This window comes from Lepidochelys olivacea (genome assembly GCF_965140295.1).
Source record: "Lepidochelys olivacea isolate rLepOli2 genome assembly, chromosome: 3".
Lineage (NCBI taxonomy): Eukaryota > Metazoa > Chordata > Testudines > Cheloniidae > Lepidochelys > Lepidochelys olivacea.
In genome coordinates, this window is record NC_140413.1 from 57,680,230 (window position 1) to 57,701,703 (window position 21,474).

Here is a 21,474-nt window from a genome sequence, read left to right on the forward strand (position 1 = left end):
TCACAACCCTGAGCGACGCAGTTATACTGTTATAGGTTTGTAGTGTGGACCGGACCTAAGTGTTTGAATAGTGATGGGAGAACATGGATCTTTTCTAGGACCCATGTCCTGAGATTACTCTACTAAAAATCTCTGGACTAAGAAACTACCACAAGGATCCAGGTAACCCCTCATTATACTGGCAACATAAGGCTCAATGGTAGATGACACCATGTATTCCAGTATACTAGAGTAGGCCATATTATTGACAGGCCTTCCCTCCTCTGAAATTTCACAAAATCATTAATATTCCTGTCACAGGCCCTAAACATTATGGTTCTACTGATCTCTGTACATTCCTGAGAGCTGTCAAGGTTCTAGAGTACTACCGGCATCTGTTCTGGTTCCTGATTGCTCCCTGATGCTACTCTCTGATATTTGTCCGTCTGAACTCATAAGAACATAAGAATGGCCATACTGGGTCAGACCAAAGGTCCATCCAGCCCAGTATCCTGTCTTCCGACAGTGGCCAATGCCAGGTGCCCCAGAGGGAGTGAATTTAACAGGTAATGATCTAGTGATCTCTCTCCTGCCATCCATCTCCACCCTCTGACAAACAGAGCCTAGGCCTTACCCATCCTGGCTAATAGCCATTAATGGACTTAACCTCCATGAATTTATCCAGTACACCCTGTTATAGTCCTAGCCTTCACAACCTTCTCAGGAAAGGAGTTCCACAGGTTGGCTGTGCACTGAGTGAAGAAGAACTTCCTTGTATTCGTTTTAAACCTGTTACCCATTAATTTCATTTGGTGACCCCTAGTTCTTATATTACGGGAACAAGTAAATAACTTTTCCTTATTCACTTTCTCCACGCCACTCATGATTTTATATACTTCTATCATATTCCCCCTTAGTCTCCTCTTTTCCAAGCTGAAAAGTCCTAGCCTCTTTAATCTCTCCTCATATTGGACCCGTTCCAAACCCCTAATCATTTTAGTTGCCCTTTTCTGAACCTTTTCTAATGCCAGTATATCTTTTTTGAGATGGGGGGACCACATCTGTACGCAGTATTCAAGATGTGGGCGTACCATGGATTTATATAAGGGCAATAAGATATTCTCCATTTTATTCTCTATCCCTTTTTTAATGATTCCTAACATCCTGTTTGCTTTTCTGACTGCCGCTGCACACGGCGTGGACGTCTTCAGAGAACTATCCACGATGACTCCACGATCTTTCTCCTGATTAGTTGTAGCTAAATTAGCCCCCATCGTATTGTATATATATCTGGGGTTATTTTTTCCAATGTGCATTACTTTACATTTATCCACATTAAAATTCATTTGCCATTTTGTTGGCCAATCACTTAGTTTTGTGAGATCTTTTTGAAGTTCTTCGCAGTCTGCTTTGGTCTTAACGGTCTTGAGCAGTTTAGTATCATCTGCAAACTTTGCCACCTCCCTGTTTACCCCTTTCTCCAGATCATTTATGAATAAATTGAATAGGATTTGTCCTAGGACTGACCCTTGGGGAATACCACTAGTTACCCCTCTCCATTCTGAAAATTTACCATTTATTCCTACCCTTTGTTCCCTATCTTTTAACCAGTTCTCAATCCATGAAAGGATCTTCCCTCTTATCCCATGACAATTTAATTTACATAAGAGCCTTTGGTGAGCCTTGTCAAAGGCTTTCTGGAAATCTAAGTACACTATATCCACTGGATCCCCCTTGTCCACATGTTTGTTAACCCCCTCAAAGAATTCTAATAGATTGGTAAGACATGATCTCCCTTTACAGAAATCATGTTGACTTTTGCACAACAATTTATGTTCTTCTATGTGTCTGACAATATTATTCTTTACTGTTGTTTCAACCAATTTGCCTGATACTGATGTTAGACTTACTGGTCTGTAATTGCCAGGATCACCTCTGGAGCCCTTCTTAAATATTGGAATTACATTAGCTACCTTCCAGTCATTGGGTACAGTAGATGATTTAAAGGACAGGTTACAAACCATAGTTAATAGTTCTGCAATTTCACATTTGAGTTCTTTCAGAACTCTTGGGTGAATGCCATCTGATCCCGGTGACTTGTTACTGTTATTTTTCTCAATTAATTCCAAAACCTCCTCTAGTGATACTTCAATCTGTGACAATTCCTCAGATTTGTCACCTACAAAAGACTGCTCAAGTTTGGGAATCTCCCTAACATCCTCAGCTGTGAAGACTGAAGAAAAGAATTCATTTAGTTTCTCTGCAATGACTTTATTGTCTTTAAGTACTCCTTTTGTATCTCGATCGTCCAGGGGCCCCACTGGTTGTTTAGCAGGCTTCCTGCTTCTGATGTACTTAAAAAACATTTTGTTATTACCTTTGGAGAGAACACATTAGCTATGTCTTTATCAATCCTGGGCATATGCATGGCAGAAAAACATATGTTAAGATTTAGCCACTAGAATCATAATGCCCTTACCAACTTCATGGCCCTGGGAGATCTGGAGGACTGGTGATTGTTAACATGTACCACGGCAAAGTTGTCATTACAAAACTGCACTTTTTTGTTTCCAAAATATGTTCCTCAAATAGTTACTGCTACCAAAATGGGAAAGAATTCCAAGAGTAGTATATCTTTCACTATCCCAATCTTTGTATCCAATCTGAGGGCCATTTCTGGGCATACCACCTGTCTTGATAAAATAGTCCAAACCTGTTCCTCCCGATGCATCTGAATGAACCTTTAAATCTGCCTCTGCCATCCTTTCCTCCCTCCAAAAAGACACTCTGATGATTCAGAAACTGCTCCAAAACCCTCAAATCCTCCTTCATCTCTTTATTAACCCTTATGGTTAAAATGGTTGGGCTTTGCTGTTCCCATGACTAAATGCCCTGGAGCCACCACTTGGCAGCCAAATCCTGCTAAAGAGGACCTATCTGGGGCTGCATGATGTATAAATACCCCCACACACACAATCTTCTGGTCAGCAGGAAGGATAGTGCAGTGATCTGACCTGACCTGCCCCCAATTGCTTCCTGCCCTTCTTGTCCATCCCTGTAAACTTTCCCCCTTCTCTTTACCCCGGTAAGAAGCTTTTAAAGGGGCAGTGCTGTTTTTCTTTCGGCTAGCCCTTTGCATGCTGGTTGTGGAGGGCACATTCTCAGCATTTTAACTTTGTAGGCATTCTTCAGTTATGAAATTCATTACCCTGAACCACTGTAATCTGATATGTATATTGGTAAAGGAAGCAGGTTGACTCTTAGTCCTATAATCTTTCCTTGTCTACAGCAGTTTTTATGAGACAAACAAGAAACCATAGACTAGACAATTTAATACCAGTTGTGATAAATATCTGATAAACCATATTAAGGGATATGATAGCTCTTAATTTAAGACTAGCTAGTGTGGTCTTTAGCAAGAGATGGCCATATTCAACAGTCTTACTAAAGTTCTTTAAAAAAATTATTAACATGGTAGAAAGCGAAAAACAATGAAAGCTATAGAAGATGGACTTATTTTTATGGGTAAAGACAAGTTGTTGAGGTGATCTAATATACATTTTAAAATTCAGAATGTGAGTGATGAAGTAGATGTAAAGAAATTGTTCATATTAGTAGCAAGCATATAGTTTGCCATCCCAAAGCAAAACCAATTTCCCCCATCCTGCTGCCAGTATAGGCAATGAAGCATATGAGTTTTGCTTCAGAGAAAGATGAGCCCCTCTCCCCAGTGAGCTTGTGGCCAATTATGAGGTGCTGTACATAGGGAAAATATTCCTTTCCGGGTCCTACAGTAATCAGTTAACACCCCGAAGCATGAGTTTTGATTATTCCCCTCTTACCATGTATAACTGTAATTGTTCTGTTGTGCACAGAATTATCTAAATGCTGTTAAAATCCTTTGTGTTCTGCTGCATCATTACCTCCAGTAGTGAATTCCATATGCGAAGAAGTATTTCCCTATTTATTTAAAATATGCTTTGTATTACACATACATTTTTTTTCTTTCAAGCAGCCAGACTGCGACAAGGCTGTACAGCTTCCAAATTAGATAAGTTCATGGAGATAGGTCCATCAGCCAAGATGGTCAGGGACATAACCCCATTCTGTGGGTGTACCTAAACCTCTGAGTGGCAGAAGCTGGGACTGGACAACTGGGAATGGATCACTTGTTAATTGCATTGTTCTGTTCAGTCCATCTGACACCAGCCCCTGTCAGAATATAGGATACTGGCCTAGATGGACAATTGGTCTGACCTACTATGGCCCTTATTATGTTCTGAGCTAAAACTGGTACATTTTTTCCAAGCATGCAGTTCTCTTCATTCTGGTGTTGGGATTCTCATTCACTCTCACTATATGGTTATTTTGCATATTCGCAGTATTCAGCCATTAACCAGGCAGCGTGTTAGTATTTGAATAATCACAGTCCAGCTATTTTTCAGTAAACATACTGTGAATAAGCAAATCTCTGCATTAGGACGACTATAATCCTTCTCTTTGTGATTGTCTTTTGTACTCTGAATTTCAAGCTGTTTTGGAAGCCATGTAGATGCTGCTTCAGCTCCTTACTGGCTTCAGTTGTAATGGAAAAACTCCATAATTTATATGAAAGGATTAAATGAAAAAACAAAGAAAATGTTGCTGTGAATCTAATGAAAGGAAAAAAAATTTAAAAGTTTTAAGAATTCTTTGACTCATTTCTCCCTTTACTATCAATGAAGTGAGCTGTAGGTCACGAAAGCTTATGCTCAAATAAATTTGTTAGTCTCTAAGGTGCCACAAGTACTCCTTTTCTTTTTGCGAATACAGACTAACACGGCTGCTACTCTGAAACCTATCTAAATATCAGTAAGGCTCTTGTCCCCAGAACTACTGTAATATGTTTGTGTTAATGCTATGTTTTTGTTATGTGTGGGAGACTCACAGGCCCTGCTGTAACATGATTCTGGATTTACACCGGTGTGAGAGAAGAATTTGATTCAGGATCTTAATATGCATTGTTTACATACTGAACATATGCACAAACTCCAAAGCTGTTCTTGTTCCAGTCAATGCACAACACATTTTTAAAAGAGGTGTTTATTCCAGATTCCTACTGATGAGAGCTTTATAGTAAACACTTAAAAGGACACCACTCTAGATTGAAGTACATTGCTAGGTCAGTTAGTACTTTGAGTATTTTGAAAGCATTTTGTTTAACGTAAACTTATTTTTCATTGAAGCCCTCGGTTAAGACTTAATCTTTAGGAAAGCTACAGTGCTTGTCATATCCTGCTCAAAAAAGGAGATATGACATTTAAGAGGGGCTTTATTTTAGGATCAGGCTACATAGATTTTGATCTACAATTTAAGTCTTCCAGGAGAGGAGGATTGGCTGTTAGTCTGGGATTTGGCAGACCTGTGTGACCCTGGGCAAGTCACTTAGTCTTTCTGTGTCTCAGCCCCAGATCTCTAAAATGGGGATAAAATGCTTTCCTACCTCAAAGGGTTTTTGTGAGGAAAAAGATTGTGAGGCATTCAGATACTATTGTAATGAGGACTATATATGTTCCTATGATAGAGAGAAGCCTTACGGAAGGGCTGTGAACTGAGCAACTGTGTTCAGAGCTTTGCATGAGACAGAGAGAGGCTCCATAAAGGCTGGTGTATACAGTGAGCTTTTATTGTGTGCTGCAGGAAAGCCACAGGATCTTGACTGTGAAACTAAATCCTAAGCCCCTTTATATCCCATAGTAGTAGGGAGAGTGGGGAGAAAGAAGTAGAAATGAGCTTTGATCCCACTGAAAGATTAATGAAAAATGATCTGTGAAATTTGCCCTATAACCAAGAAAATATTAAAATCCCGAGTCATTACAGAACTGGAATAACATCCAGCAAGAACATTCTTTTAGTTTGTGTCTCCATTATTTCTACTGAAGTTAGTGTGTCTGCAGTTCATCAACCACCTTTTTCTACTTTCACTGACACAGTACAGGAGCAAGCTATTCCATAGGTGGCAAGTGAACAGAATAACTGCAGTACAAGTTTACACTTCAGATAGTTATATTGAAAGAAGGCTATATTTCTGTAACTCAGAACAGGAGTTATAACTAATGCTGTTACACAGCAGAGGGAATGGACTTCCCATCCTTGTTACTATTAATGACTAAAAATAGACCTACTGTGTAGATGTTGTTATCAGAACAAGTACCATATTCTGCTTTTGGGATGAGCAACAAATTTTTGGAATAAAAACACCCTGAAGTACCATGTATGGTTGGGAGAAAAATAATGGTTGCAAAAAATTCTCATGCTTTAGTTTATTGAAGATTTACAGATATATTTCTTTGATTCTTTTTTTGCTTTTGTGGCCATTTAAAAATGTGAGAAGAAAAAAATTGATTATATGAATTTTCTTAAACAAGATTTGGAGTCCACTCAGACAGCTGAAAGTGTATTGGGATTCTAGATGAATAAAAGACTCCTTCAGACTTCTGCTGGAGAAAGCTCCTGAGCATTACTAGGCATTATAAAATGTGTCTAAATTACTGTGTATTTACCTCCAGTGCTAATCCCTATTCTTTCTTTCTAAATAGCAGATTTATCCTAGCCCCTTGAGCCCTAGTGGGGGTCTCTACCAAATTTTAAATAATAGTAATAAGTGGATCTCTTTCAGTCCATGGCACTTTTCCCCCTATCTTGAAGTGGTTTCCATGATATCAGGGTTTACAGTTTGGTTCAATGGCTCTCAGCACCCCCACTATACAAAATGTTCTAGCACCACTGCTTGGCAACAATTGCCTAGCCTGGAGCCACACCTGAAAGCTCCATTTAAGGGAGCTTCCATAGTGCAGAGAGTATCTCACGTAGAAACTAATCATTCACGGGCACAGTGTTTTCTAAAATGGCTTATGATTTCCTCTGGTGATGCTTGAGTGTTGGGGGGATATTTTTGGCAGTGTGTGTTGTAATAAATCCATAGCAAAATGGACATCATTTAAACTACGTCCATGCAGCATAAGGAATAGAACTGTCTGCTTTAAAATGCAGGCCTCTCTCACTTGGGAATAGTAGAGACTCTTTATTAATGTCAGTAGCAGTACTTACACCATTTTTGTAGGAGGCAACAAGTACCACACTTGAGCTGGTCCAACATTCCATCCAGCCCTGGCACTGTATACCTACATAATCATGCAACACTGAGCTAGCTTAAGACTACTGTTAACAAAGCAAAGAAAGGAATATAGTCAGTGTATATTGAGAGAGAAGCATAGATAGCAAAAGAGGAAAGATGGACAAATTCCAAGGTTGAGAAAAAATACGTGACCACAGCTTTCCAGTGACGTGCACAAAGTACAATAAAGGTGTTGCAGTCCAGGAAACCAACACACTTGAGCCACTCCTGAGATCCTGCTGCTCTTTCAGGAGGAAAAATATATGGAAACATGGAGTAAAAGAGACTTATGTTCAAAACACATTGAGAGGCTTCCGATGAGCCGTGTTGCGTATCAGTGGCCACTGAGCAGCTAAACTAAGAACATGCACTGAGAACTAAGGAAAACATATCTGGCATTAGGCAGAAGCAAGACTCTCATCCAAGTGAAAAGCAGAAAGACAGGGGAAGGTTATTTTGCTAGTGATAACTCATCTAATGTCTGAGCCTGGGTTTCCTATTCCATCAGTCTAGAGAAGACACCAGTCTCCCTACTGAACAGAAAATCAAAGTTTCAGCTTGCATAAGGGATCCACTGTCACGTAGCTAGTTACAAAAGTTTTCAAAGGACATGAAAAAGAACTTACTAACTTTAAACTTTGTTTGCTCTCAAAGTCCAATCCTAGCTAGAAAAATCATGATTGAGAGAACAGATTTGCCACTCCTACATGAGTAGGATTGCTTTGAGAAAAGGAGGAAACTGTAAAAGGCACTTGTGAGCCATTTATCCTATTGCCGATACTAAGAGTATAAATCCTTGGATCGGAGTGAGAATTTACATTTATATTTTAAACAAAATGTTTTTATAGCATTGCCTGTGGAGAAATCACTCCTTGTTTTGGGTTAAACAAACATGCAGGGTGAAATTGTGGCCCCATTTAAGTCAATGGGAATTTTGCCATTTATTTAAATAGGTCAAGGTTTCACTTTCAGTTGAAGTCAGGAAGATTAGGGCACTCCATACTTTTTAGATGGCACCTGTTATAGTCTATGGGAGTTTTGTCATGAACATCAATAAGAGCAGACTGAGGACCTAAATTTGTAACAGAAATTGGATTGGGGGGGGAGGCAGTTGTCCAATTTTTGAGACTCTGTGAGTGTTACATTTAACTACAGTAAGAAGAGACAACTTATTGCAATGAGTTTCTGCAAATGTGAGCTTGATGGGAGGAAAATGTAATGACATCTAATTTCGTGGGATTCTTTGTACTCCAAGCTATTACTCATCTCTTCCCATGTTTCAGCTCAGGGCCTTGCTGGTTTCACTACAGAATAGAGCTGAAAACTCACCTTTGCCAATCCAGTGCTTTTTTGTCCTTTTTCATTTGCAGGAACTCTCTCTCTCTCTCTCAGCTGTTTTTACACAAACCACCAACACCCTTCTCACAAACTCCAATTACAGACTGAAATGCCCAAGCAATTAATATAGCTGCCCCTGGATACACACAGTCGTCAGTATGAACCCTTCAGTGTTTGATTCATAAATTGGTTTGCAAACAGGATTGGTTCACAGTAGTGAAAACTCAGAAAGCTCTGATATTGCAAGCACAGGATAAAAACCTTTAGATGTAATACATTTTAGTTCTAGGTCCGGCGTTGTTGAACATTTATTAATAACCTGGATGTAGGAATAGAGAGCATACAGATGACATTTCTGGATGACACAAAGCTGGGTGAGGGGGTTGCCAATACTTTGGAGGATAGAGCTAAAATTCAGAGAGATCTCGATAAATTGGAGAACTGGGCTATTGACAACAAAATGAAGTTCAACCAACACAAATGTAAGGTGCTTCACTTAGGGAAGAAAAACCAAATGTACAAATACAGAATGGGGGGAAATGGCTTGGCTTAGCAGCACTGCTGAAAAGGATCTGGAAATTTTGATAGATCACAGCTTTAACATGAGTCAGCAATGTGATGCTCTCAGAAAAAAAGCAAATGCAATTTTTGGTTGCATTAACAGCAGCGTAGCATGCAAGTCATGGGAGGTTACAGTACCGCTCTACTCAGCGCTGGTTAGGCCTCAGCTGAAGTATTGTGTCTGATTTTGGTCACCAATGTATAGAAAGGATGTGGAAAAACTGGAACGGATCCAGAGGTGAGTGACAGATATGATCAAAGGGATGGAATGCAAACCATATTAGCAAAGGCTGAAGGAACGGGGTATGTTTAGTTTGGAAAAGAGGAGATTAAGTGGGGACATGATAGTGGTCTTCAGATACTTGAAAGGCTGCCATAAAAAATATGGTGAAAAGTTGTTCTCTTTTGCCAAAAAGGGCAAGACAAGAGGCGATGGGTTCAAACTACAGCATAGCAGTTTTAGATTAACTCTCAGGAAAAACTTCCTAACTATAAGAACAGTAGGACAATGAAACAGATTGCCTAGGGAGGTTGTGGAAGCTTCTTCACTGAAAGTTTTCAAAAGGAGGCTGGATAGCCATCTGTCTTGGGTGGTTTAGACACAAAAAATCCTGCATCTTGGGCTTAGACTAGATGACCCTTGTGGTCCCATCTAACCCTATGATTCTATTATTCTAATTTTATACTCTAACTAATGTTGCTGATAGGCAAATACTTGTATGACTGAAAGAAATCAGAGAAGTATTTATTTTCACTTCTCACCTCACAAACATAACAAAAAGTATAAAAGTAAAATATGGCATGCTAAGGTGGGAAATATACTCTCTCCTGTTTCTGAAAAAAAAATCCACAATTTTTGAAATCATCCCTCAATGCTAAATTTCTGTAGTTCTAACTCCCACCCTTACCTGAATACAACTTTGCTGTTATGAGTTGGCTCTCTAAAGTTATTTCACAGATACGATATTTGGAAAGTTGTAGATAGTCAAGTAGTTTGTATAAGAGTGTGTGCGCGTATGTGCACATACTTGAGAATGTGTACATGTTTGTTTATATATATATACACACATGCATAGTGTAGATCACAGATCATTGAAGAACAAGAGCCTAATAACAGACTTCAGATTTTCAAATGGAAGAAATGAGCATAAGGCAAAGGCAATTCAATCACTAAAATCCTCAAGCAGTTACCAATATAACACCAGTAAGCGCTTAATATGAGGCACATGGGTTTAAAATATATAGGGTCTAATATTGAAAAGTACTAAGGACCTGCAACTTCCACTGATACCTTTTGGAGTTGCTGGTCCTTAGCAACACTCAGGATATGTGCAGTACAACTGAATATTGGTGAAAATGACTCATCCTGATTGCCATTGGATTCATTGGACAATCTGATTATAGTGCACTATTGTTATAAAATATCAGAGAAATATGATTCAAATATATTTAAGAAACTTATCTTGTATGACAGAGGTTACAAGCAACAAATTATTATCTATTCTTCCTTCCCTTTCTTACCAGCAGATTTGTATGTGATTGGCAGAGAATGAGGGGGAGGAGTTCCCTTCAGCCTTGCATTCTGGATTTTTGTTTACTCTTGCGATTCTGAGTCCTCTTTTTCCTACACCCACAAATGTACAGGAGAAGATGCATTTAGTGCATGTGCTAATGACAGCCCACGCAGATAGTGTCTGTCACCCACCATGATGCTTTTCACATCTAAAAGCAGAAACTATGAAGTCATTCCACAAACTGAGCTGACCAAAACACACACATACCCCTCAACACCATGAATTTCTATCTAAAAATCAACATCCTCAAGGGCCCTGAGCTCAACAGATTGGATTTTCAAACTTGACTGAAACCCTGTGGATCTGTCATGTTGTAGTTTTTAAAACGGAAGTCCTACTTTGGTAAAACCACAGAATGAAAAGCAGTTAAGGGATTTATTGGGTGGAAATTTCTTCATTGCTTTCCCATAAAGTCAGATGAGGTCTGAGAATCAGAAGAGGGTGATTTTTTTAACATAAAGTAGATGGAGCAACATGAAAATTATGATTCAGAGCCTAAAAGAGGCTTCATCTTTCATTAGCATTCTTTGACCAAATGACTTCAATATAATTTTAAACACTATTTTTCTTGCCTGTGTTTTCTCAAAATGATAATAAATAAGTAGATCACAAAATGACCTTGGTATGTAAGTGTTACATTATTTTAGCTACTGTGCTCAACTAATGAACTTTTTCATTTATTCAAGTAACTTTTATCAAAGTAAGGTTAAGCATTCAGATTTCAAGTTATTTACCACTTACTAATTATTAGTGAGGATGGCTTTGTCAATCTATGATCTTCTTTTGTTGCATCCCAATATATCCATCTTAGGCATATATGTAAACTTCAAAAGAGCCCTAGACAGTTGCACAGACACCACAGAAATGTCTAGAGGTAAATAAAACATTGTATTTGTACAAGTCATAATTTGGTGCACTAAATAACAAAGAAAATAATATTCTAGTGTTCCATGGATCACAGTTTAGTTCTGTCATCTCAGCCATACATTACGGAGCCCATCTGCTTGAAGTAACCTATCGTATTTTCAGTTTTTTCAAGACATTATTATAAATATATGCTATATATTTATAATATATATATATATATATATATAACTTTTCTGAAGTTATTGGGACTGCTGGATATTTCAGGAGTTTAAAAGAATTGTCCTCCTCATTTGTTGTCTGAGTATATTTCACATTTTGAAAAGAAACCTCATACTTTCTTTTTTTAATCTTTAGTATAACATACAAACAGATCAGTACAGAAGTTGTGATAACGTCTCTGCCAAATCATCAGATAGTGATGTCAGTGATGTGTCAGCCATTTCCCGTACCAGCAGTGCCTCACGCCTCAGCAGCACAAGCTTTATGTCAGAGCAATCTGAGCGCCCTAGGGGCAGAATCAGGTGAGTTTATGATGCTATTTTAAATGTATCAAATCTTGTTTGGTGTAAAAATAAAAAGAATAAAAATAAAATAAGAAATATAAATATTTATGATATATATAATAGAATATATTTAAAATGTCATATATTATATATAAACACACACACACATAAACATACACGTTATCATCCTAAGTCTTTTGTGAAATGAACATATTTTTCCACCTTGGCATCCAGCCATTTAAACAGGTAAACAAAAAATTCAGACAGGGCAACAGCAAATTTTTATATTTGTGCAAGGAGAAACCCAAACTTGGAGCAAGCTGGAAATTAGTACTTTAAAGCTCTGATCCAGCAAAGCACTTAAGTGGCACTACTTACATGCTTAAAATTGCATATGTGCTTAAATGCTATGGTGGACTGGAGCCTAATTTCTTAGTTTGTGTTGCCACAGAGGTCTTGATGCCCATACCGCCCTCTGTGCAGTATCATTGCCAAAGGGCCTATTTCTATTAAGATGGAAGACAGCTGAGAGGGCTCTCCACCTAACAGGATCAGGGTTATTAGAGAGGAAAGTCAACTAGCTATAGTTTAAAGCAGTGGTTTCCAAACTTGTTCCGCCGCTTGTGCAGGGAAAGCCCATGGCGGGCCGGGCCGGTTTGTTTACCTGCCGCGTCCACAGGTTCGGCCGATCGCAGCTCCCAGTGGCCGCGGTTCGCTGCTCCAGGCCAGTGGGAGCTGCTGGGAGCGGCGTGGGCCGAGGGACATACGGGCCACTGCTTCCAGCAGCTCCCATTGGCCTGGAGCAGCAAACCGCGGCCACTGGGAGTCGCGATCGGCTGAACTTGCGAACGCGGCCGGTAAACAAACCGGCCCGGCCCGCCACGGGCTTTCCCTGCATAAGTGGTGGAACAAGTTTGGGAACCACTGGTTTAAAGAGAAATTACATGGCCATCAAACAACTGCAAAAGTGAAAGGCTGTTTCTTGAGTTTGTGTAAAGGACAAAAGTTGTCCTTCAGAATGCATATAAATGGTAATATGTCAGTTTGCTGCCCACAGTACTGTTGCTGCCCTTTGCATTTTCCATAAAAGGATTTAATTTTGCACAAAAAAAAAACCAAAACGCAAAATAAAAATCATTAAGTGTTGCCAGCTTTACCTCTTTATTCTACCAATAAATCAATTTGTATGGTTAACTCAACCTTTTTCTCTAAGTGTGTCTTTGTTGTGAGTGAACATGTGTGTGTGGGCACGTACAAATGCACACTGCCCCCTGCAGACAGGGAGGATTTTATTTTTAAACTAAACCATTTTGATGTAAACACTGGTATATAACCATAAATTGTCTGAGGAATAAATTATTATGTTAATATTATTGTTTTCGTTTTTTATATGTTAATGTTTTCCTTTCCTATTTCAAATGAAGGAGCACAGAACTGGCTGGTATGCCTCTGAAGCTATAGGGCATGTGAATAAGAATATTATTCCTATATCTCAAAAATTATAGCCAACATATCATGTGTTATTGATTAGTTAACATCTATTTTCAGTTGAAAAAATTAATAATGTCTAAAATATATTGCAAACCCTGCATTTCCAACTTCCATAGAGCTCCTCACTATGGGCTTTGATCCAGCTGTACTGAAGCCACTGGGAGCATTATGGTGTGCGTTCACCTTTAGAGCGCCCCTTCATGTCAGGAAGTGGCATTGCAGGGATTCTTCCTGTCTAGCAACCCTCCTGTGTCTTGGTTCTACAATGGTCTGCTCCTTCTCTGGCATAGCACACTGGCCAGGTCAGCTCTCGGTCCCCTTGTGGGGCTAACCGAAAAAAAAAAAAGCTCAACTCAAAATAGCCACCTGGTGTTAAAGTCCATAATATAAACACTAGTCCTTCATAGAGATCCAGGAAATATTGACCTCTGCCCAGGTCAGGTTACTTTGGTTAGGGCAGGGAGATCGAGCCTTTCTTGTCCAGGCTTCACTCAGAACTGGTCTCTAATAGAAGCAGCCAGCCCTGACTCTTCTTATATTATAGTACAATGAACAAAACATAAAATCATTATAAGGTAGCTATAATTACAGTGTTATTCAGTAAAAAATATGGAATTTTTTTAAAAGTGTTTGAAAAAATATTCTTAATCTGACTTGCTGTTCTTCCAAACTGAGAATCAGATGCTCAGTATCTTCCACGCCTGAAACTCTCATTAAAATTAGTGGGAGGTCTTAGAGGAAAATTCAGGCTCCACTGACTTGAGCAGGGCAGGATTTCATGCCAGAATTGCAGGATCAGACATTATGATTAGACTGAATTTGTGATATTATCAATAATTACCACCCTTTTACCCTCTTCAACTCTTTGAGCTCAATCCTATAAGAATTTGTGCAGGTGACTAACTTTCCTGAAGTTAACAAATCTATTTATTTTAGTGAGACTGCTCCCATGATTAAAGTTATTCACATGCACAAGTCTTTGCAGAATCAGGTCCTTATTCATGTGAATGTTCCTTGTGCATATAAGCTCAATGAAGTCAATGAGACCAGTCACACGGGTAAATGTTGCAGGATCAGACCCTTACTACTTAATTATCAACATTTTTAGAACAAACTCTAACTTTTTCAGACTTTTTCCTCTTTCTCACATACTGATAATAAGTCAGATCCTATGGTATGAAATCTTTACAATTAAATAACCCATAATTCCTTTTCAGATGTAACTTACAGTTGGTAACTGTATTCATTCAAAAAGTATTTCTTACTGAAATTTAAAGTCATTTTAATGTAATGTTGAAAAGTGTTTCAGCAGGTGAATCTAGAGTTAGCATCTGTTGTTCATTATTTTCAATTTGAGCTGTCTACATTTAATTTTGCATGCCTGCATGTTATGACTATGGAAAGATCAAAGTCCTTAGAGATCTGCAAAAATGATGGCAAAAAAGAAAGAAGGATATCATGGGAATTAGATGACCAAATGGGGCACAGTGAAAAGAAATTGGATATGGAAGACAAGAAAAAGAGAAGGCATTCTGTTGCTGATTTGAGGTAAAGGTTAGCTTCCTGTCCTCATGTGTGTCTCCTAGCTACCAGCTCCTTCTAGTTTTAATAGTTCTGTAGCCTGTGTGCTATACAAGCAGCATTTTCTGTGCAAAGCTTGCTTATCAAATGGAAGAGCAGAGGAAACTCATCCAAACCATGTTCCCACTCCCACCTTCATCAGTTAACATCATTTGCATCAGCTTCTTCCCAGCAGCCATCTAAAGTGTGTTTTTGTAATATTGTGTATGAGTGTAAAAAGTTATAACATGTCTAAATGATGTGGATGACATCAATGACTTTTAAGCATGAAGGAAGGAGGGGAATCAAATTTACAAATAAAGGGGATGCCAGCTGATTGTAGAGAAAATGTAGCAAATTAGATTGAAGTAATACCTTTAGTTAATATTAATAACTAATATCTGTATGAAATTAATATTGATAACCCCTTTTTGACTGAGCCAGGGAGCAGTAGCTTACTAATTTTAATACTGAGTTCTTTTCACATTATACTTTTTACCTTAGACAATTCTCTCAAATCAAGACACTTCGTTATTTTAAATCAATTTTATTCAGCCACTGCAGACAATTTATGGAATCAGCCGTTTAAATCTGTGAATCGAGTCTGAATGCACAAGATATTCTAGTCATATAAGAAATACTAAATACAGTCTTGGAAGCAATTTATCTAGATTATGATTAAGGCTAAGCAACAGTACAACAATAATTCTTTACAATAGACAACAATCAGATATCAGATTTTTTCCAGTACCTCTAATTATCTAATTCTCAAGGAAAAGAGGTTACCCTTCATCTAAAGGTACTGCATGATATTTGAGCATTCAAAGGTAAGATCAAATGATTATGCATACACATACACTCTGAGTATGAACGCCTCAGATTCAGAGAGCTCTTAAATTCAGTAGCTTGTTCAAAGGGAATAGAAATTAGTCCCTAGTTTAAAAGGATTGATTTTAAAATATCAAAATGCTTTAAAATACTCATTTTAGGGTTTCTCTTAAGCCAATCTCCTTGTCCTTGTAAAGAAAAATCTTTTAGATGAAATTGTTCTTAGATCTGAATTCCAGCTTCCTAAGGTCTCACAAGAATTAGAAACAATCCTGAAAGTTAACTTTTAAGATACTTATTTTAATCAAACTAAAGTTTTCAACAGTCTTGAAGTGAATTCTCACCACTCTTCCTTGTATAACCCTTTGATAAAGCAAGAGACTGTCCAAGGTATGGCAATTCTGACTCTGTATGGATTCCGGAGCTTTTATTGGGTTCGGTGTCCTCTCTAAAGCTTCCCACGGGATCTTAGCTTGTAAGTCCTTTTTCTGTGAGACAGGTTGGAGGGGAGCAGCCTACTGAATGCTTGTCAGCTGAAACCGCTGTTTTATACACAGATTTTGTACCACTTTAACTATAAGGGCCTGTCTACCTGGCAAGTTACCATGTGCCAAGCCCGGATGTGTTTCTACAGCTCACCACCTTGCCGTGCAGCATGATCCTGTGTTGACACTGTTACAGCACAGGTAAAGTCCCAGAGTGCAGCTTGGTGTACAAAGCTTTCAAGTATTATGCCAAGCTGCACTTGGGAATTTTCACTATACTGTAGCAATATTAGCATGGGACGGCATGAGCTGGTGCATTATAGATTCACACCGTGGCTTTCTGCACAGTAATTTCCTGGGTAGCTAAACTCTAACAGATTAGACAATTAAATTTATATTTACCAAAAGAAGCTATACCAGTGGAAGCACCTTTATAATGGTGTAGCTGTGTCCACACTAGGGAGTATGTAACGAGGCATTTGCTTGCTCTCGCAACAAATCAGCCAGAGACCCCTTCTGAGTGCAATCACCAGTGCTTTTTATTTTCAGTGTCAGCTCCCACCACCTTCTATTTATAGTCTGCTCCAAACCAGCAACCTGGGGGAGAGCTAGCTTTTCCAGCCGGCAGGGATGCACAGCCCTTGGCTCTTCCCTTTCCTTTCTCTTCCCCCCTTCACTTCCTTCCTGCCAGCCCTATATAGCCCCCTGGTTAATAAGGTTCTTTTCTTCTATCAATTAGGCGTGGCATACTCAGCCAGCCCCAATTAATGATTCTTAATTGGAGCTCGACTAACAGGGGACTGGATCAGGAACCCCTGGCCAGCACCCTGTTACAGGGTTATACTGCTTTAACTACATCTGTTTTCTAAATTGATCTTGCTTTTTATCTGGATAGAACTAAACCTTTCCATTCCTCATCTTGTCTAGTTGTTTCATATGTGGACTGAACGAAGGGGCAAGCAGTCTCTTCACAGAGTCTCCAGGTGTATAACTTCCTGTATCATGACAGCATACGAAGAAGCCCAGGCTACACCTTCTCAAGCAGTATGAGCTCATTGCACAAAAGCTCAGATGACGTCAACGGCGTTTCTAAATGACATTCCTATATCAGAGATTTGGAGGGTGCCCATTCGGACCCCTGTGCATACTTTTGCAAACCATTACGCCATTGTGGCTGCATCCAGATCAGATGGAAATTTGGGAAGGCAATCCTTCAGTCCTTCTTTAAATGGACTCTGAGCCCCACCTCCTGCGAGTACTTGCATGGAAGCCATCTGCATAGAATACAAGGCTGCAGCTACTTGAGGAAGAAAAAACGATTACCTACTTGTAACTGTTGTTCTTCAATATATGACGCAGACATGGGTTCCACAACCCGCCCTCTGTCCCCTCTGCATCAGAGTCTGTTCTTCTGACATTCGGGACAAAGGAACTGAAGTGGTCAGAGTGGAGCAGCCCTTATATGGCCGGGGCAGGGGCTAGGCAAAGTTCTCTGGCGCATGGGGCCTCTGCATCACATCTCAAAGAACAACAGTTACAGGTAGTTAAACTTTTTTTCTGCCTCCTCCAGTTAGCATGGGCCAGGTCCTCTGCACCAAAATCAACTTTTGAACCAAACAATCACAGCTTTCTTAAAGCCTTAGTTACTGGCGTTCCTATTGGATGCACAGGAGCCAATAGGCTTATGCTGCAACTTTCTGTCCCACACAGCACTGCCCCCCAAGATGGGGAAAGGGGGGTTACAATTCTTAAAGGGGCCAGGTGTTTTCTTTCCCCTGCTAGCCAAGACAAAGCCCCCCCACCTCTGAGGCTGCAGACGGTTTGGGGGTGATACTCTGGTTTCAGGTCATGGAGAAATGACCTTAGTGCTGACTGGCTGGCATGACACTTTTGGACAGGAAAGAGGAGTGAAAATTCACTCTGAAAAAATAAAACACAGGGAGTGCAAGGATAGAAGGGTCTATTCCTGTGTATCATGGGTGTGAACGTTCATTGTCGTCAACAGTAGAAGAGATGAAAATATTGTTAATAGCAAAACAGGGCCTTCTATACTTGTGTGAATAAGAGTTTCAGTATCTTTTAATACATAGTTGATATCCAGGCCCCTAATATGTAATGGATGTTGCTACCTAGGCAGTGACTAGATTTTTGCATTTAGGCATGCATTGTTTCAGTTCCCAGTTTTGTTTCATACTGTTTATTGCACAGTTCTCATATATGAAATGTTCTGTGAGCCTGATTGTGCACCGTAGCAGTCACTCCAATTTGAACATGAGATGTTTGAACATGAATCAAATTCAATGGGAATGGGATCAGGCTTCCAGAGACAATCTTATCTGATAAGATGTAACCACAACTGGACTTGTTGATTTGGAAATAGTTTTTCCCTTTTGCTTTTCGGCCCATCCACCCTTTCGGTGATAGTGCTGTACTGCAATTAGTACAACAGGAATACTGCATCGCAAAGCCTCAGCATCTAAATGTAGCCTCAAGCTATGCCAGCCCAGGAAATCATAATGAACCAAAGGCATTTAAATATTTTTAAATTGATGAGGCTTTGTACTGAGTAGTTTCACATTAATTACAAAGGTAATTACAAATCTGTATATTGACTTTGTATTATAATATCCTTATATACTGTGGCTGTAGTTAATATTTTTCTCAATGATTAATATAGAATAATTAAATCTAAAACCTTTTAAATTTGTATTACAAAGACTTGTAGACAGCAATAGTAGAAGTGATAGCAAAAGGAAGCTATTATGAGAGTTTGTGAAAGCTGTTAAGTTATTTATAAAGCAAACAAAAGCAAATAATCACCGGTGGGAAAGGGAAATAAATCCAGTTGTGTTCAAATTGGAGTTACATTTTCAACGCTTGGTCTAAGGTATTTGCCATTCACACCCACACTGACATATAAGTGGGGGTAATAGTATTAAAATCCTGAGCAGTGTTACTGGCTAATGGGGACTCATCAATATCACAGTTGGGCTCAATCCTGCATCCTCTGTGCATCTGGATTTCACGTGGAGTTTTAGGTGCCCAGAAAAAGTAGGTTTGGGCTCATTATATTAGCAACAATATTCATCATTTAGTTACTGTACTTCAGCACAGCAGGAACCATAAACTGAAAATGCAAAAGCTGGGCCAGTTCCTACACTTATGTGTACAAATACTCACTTTTTTACAGACTATCTTTTCTGGTGATGCTACATGCCCTCATCTCAGATTACTGTCAGTTGAACTGGGGACTCTCAATACCTTGTAGTACAAGCTCAGCATCTTGAAGGTTCATGATTTTTGTATCAATTAGGCCTTGATTCAGCAAAAGACATGCTTAACATTGCATTAAGTACATGAGTAGTCCCAGTGAAGTAATTAAGTATGTTCTCTGGTGCTTTGCTGGATCAGGACTTCAATAACTCCATTTGCAGTTTTGTGAACTACATGCCAGAATTTCTCAAAATGTATACTTTATAGAAGCTATGCAAATGGCATATTAGACCATATTCTTTTGTTGAAATACCTCTGAAAAATATTATGTTTTAGTAGAAAATTCAGGGTGATAAATGTACCGTAAATGTAAAAAATCACACTACATTTAAAGATTAGATTGGTACTCGTACTAGAGACTTCTGCATTAATCTGAGTTATTAATACTATTATATAAATTGATAATTATTTATTTTAACACATTTCAGTTATGGTATAACATATGATTATATATACACATTACTGGGGATATACAATAAGTAAAATTAAGTTACAAGAGACACAAAGCTGGTGGCACAGATGAACCTAAAAAATTTTTAATAGATAGTGACAGTGCAAGCATACAGTAGCTAACTTTCTCCTTTAAAGCCAATAGGAAGTACCTACCTAGTTTATTTGGATGTTTTATTTTGGAGACACCACAACTTAAACTAAGCAAAATAATCACAATTGTTAATTGTGGATATTTTATTATTAAAGCAAGGAAAAGAAAACATCAAACCAGACAACACAAAATTGTTAGTTACTTCCGTTACAATCTCTTCTCCATGACCCTCTGTGGAGAGCTTTTAACAGAGATTACTCCTTTGAGAGTGGGCCTGCTCTTGGTAAATTGAAACCAAGGTTTTATTTCCCAAAATTACTGTGAGTCCAGTTTTGGTATATCATTTGATAACAAAAAATGTTTATAGATGGTTAGATGGCTTAAGGGCAGGTGGCTTCTGTTTGGTACATCATTGATAACCTAAATAGTTTATAATTGGGCAAAGTAAACAATCGGGAAGCAGCGCAGGCCAAGTGATGTGCTGGCCACCGCTTCCCACAGCTCCCATTGGTCTGGAACAGCGAACCACAGCCAGTGGGTGCTGCAATCAGTCGAACCTGCGGACGCTGCAGGTAAACAAACCGTGCTGGCCCACCAGCGGATTTCCCTGATGGGCCGCATGCAAAGATTGCCGATCCCTGGTCAGAAAATACACTCATTTGCTTTGTTTGACCCAGGGTTACAACCTGTGTGTTATAGCAATTGAACTTTTATTATATATTTTGTACAAAGCACAGATTTTAGTGATCTTTACATCTTTTAAACATAGCACAAAATAAATAGTATAAAAGATAAAACAAACTAAAGTTAGAAAAACCACCTTTTAAAATATGTGTAAACACTCCTGAGGGTCATAAACAGTTTTATGACCAAGGAGGTGTCATCTTCCTGACATTGGCTAGCTTTTGGATGACAGAAAGGAGAAGCTTTTTGTAATTTCTTTGTTTAGCTTGAACATTTTATAACATAACCAACTAAAATATAGACAGGTATCGTTACATTTTCAAGCATCCTGGCTATAACATACTTATATATTTTAATATTTAGTAAAGGACCAAACAAATTTTAATGGCCTAACATTATGAAATTAGTTATAATAATTTTATTAATATTATTTTTGCATCAATATTGAGGTCTCTCTACCACACCTTGCTCAGTATGCTCACTTCCAAGTGGCAAAAATAAGCTTCTTTTCTATTCTGTTCATAGGACCACAGGAGATATTAGTATTAATGTGTTGTTCATTCCTCTTTTGAGGACTCTGGGTGTTTGAAGGATGGCCCAGTTGCAAATGTAATATATGTATCACCTGTAA

The 21,474-nt window shown here is 38.8% G+C and overlaps 1 protein-coding gene across 27 annotated transcripts in view; it reads left to right on the forward strand.

The window, feature by feature from the left end:
- The window catches only part of RIMS1 (regulating synaptic membrane exocytosis 1), a 513,389-nt gene that overhangs the window by 407,221 nt on the left and 84,694 nt on the right, over positions 1-21,474 (forward strand). For 15 of the 27 annotated variants that reach the window (XM_084623248.1, XM_084623228.1, XM_084623249.1 and 12 more), the window contains 2 exons: positions 11,830-11,996; positions 14,874-15,017. In XM_084623248.1, the coding sequence (XP_084479374.1) occupies positions 11,830-11,996; positions 14,874-15,017 (311 nt within the window). The remainder of the gene's footprint in view (positions 1-11,829; positions 11,997-14,873; positions 15,018-21,474) is intronic. The other 12 variants (XM_084623253.1, XM_084623231.1, XM_084623235.1 and 9 more) reach the window with 1 other exon arrangement.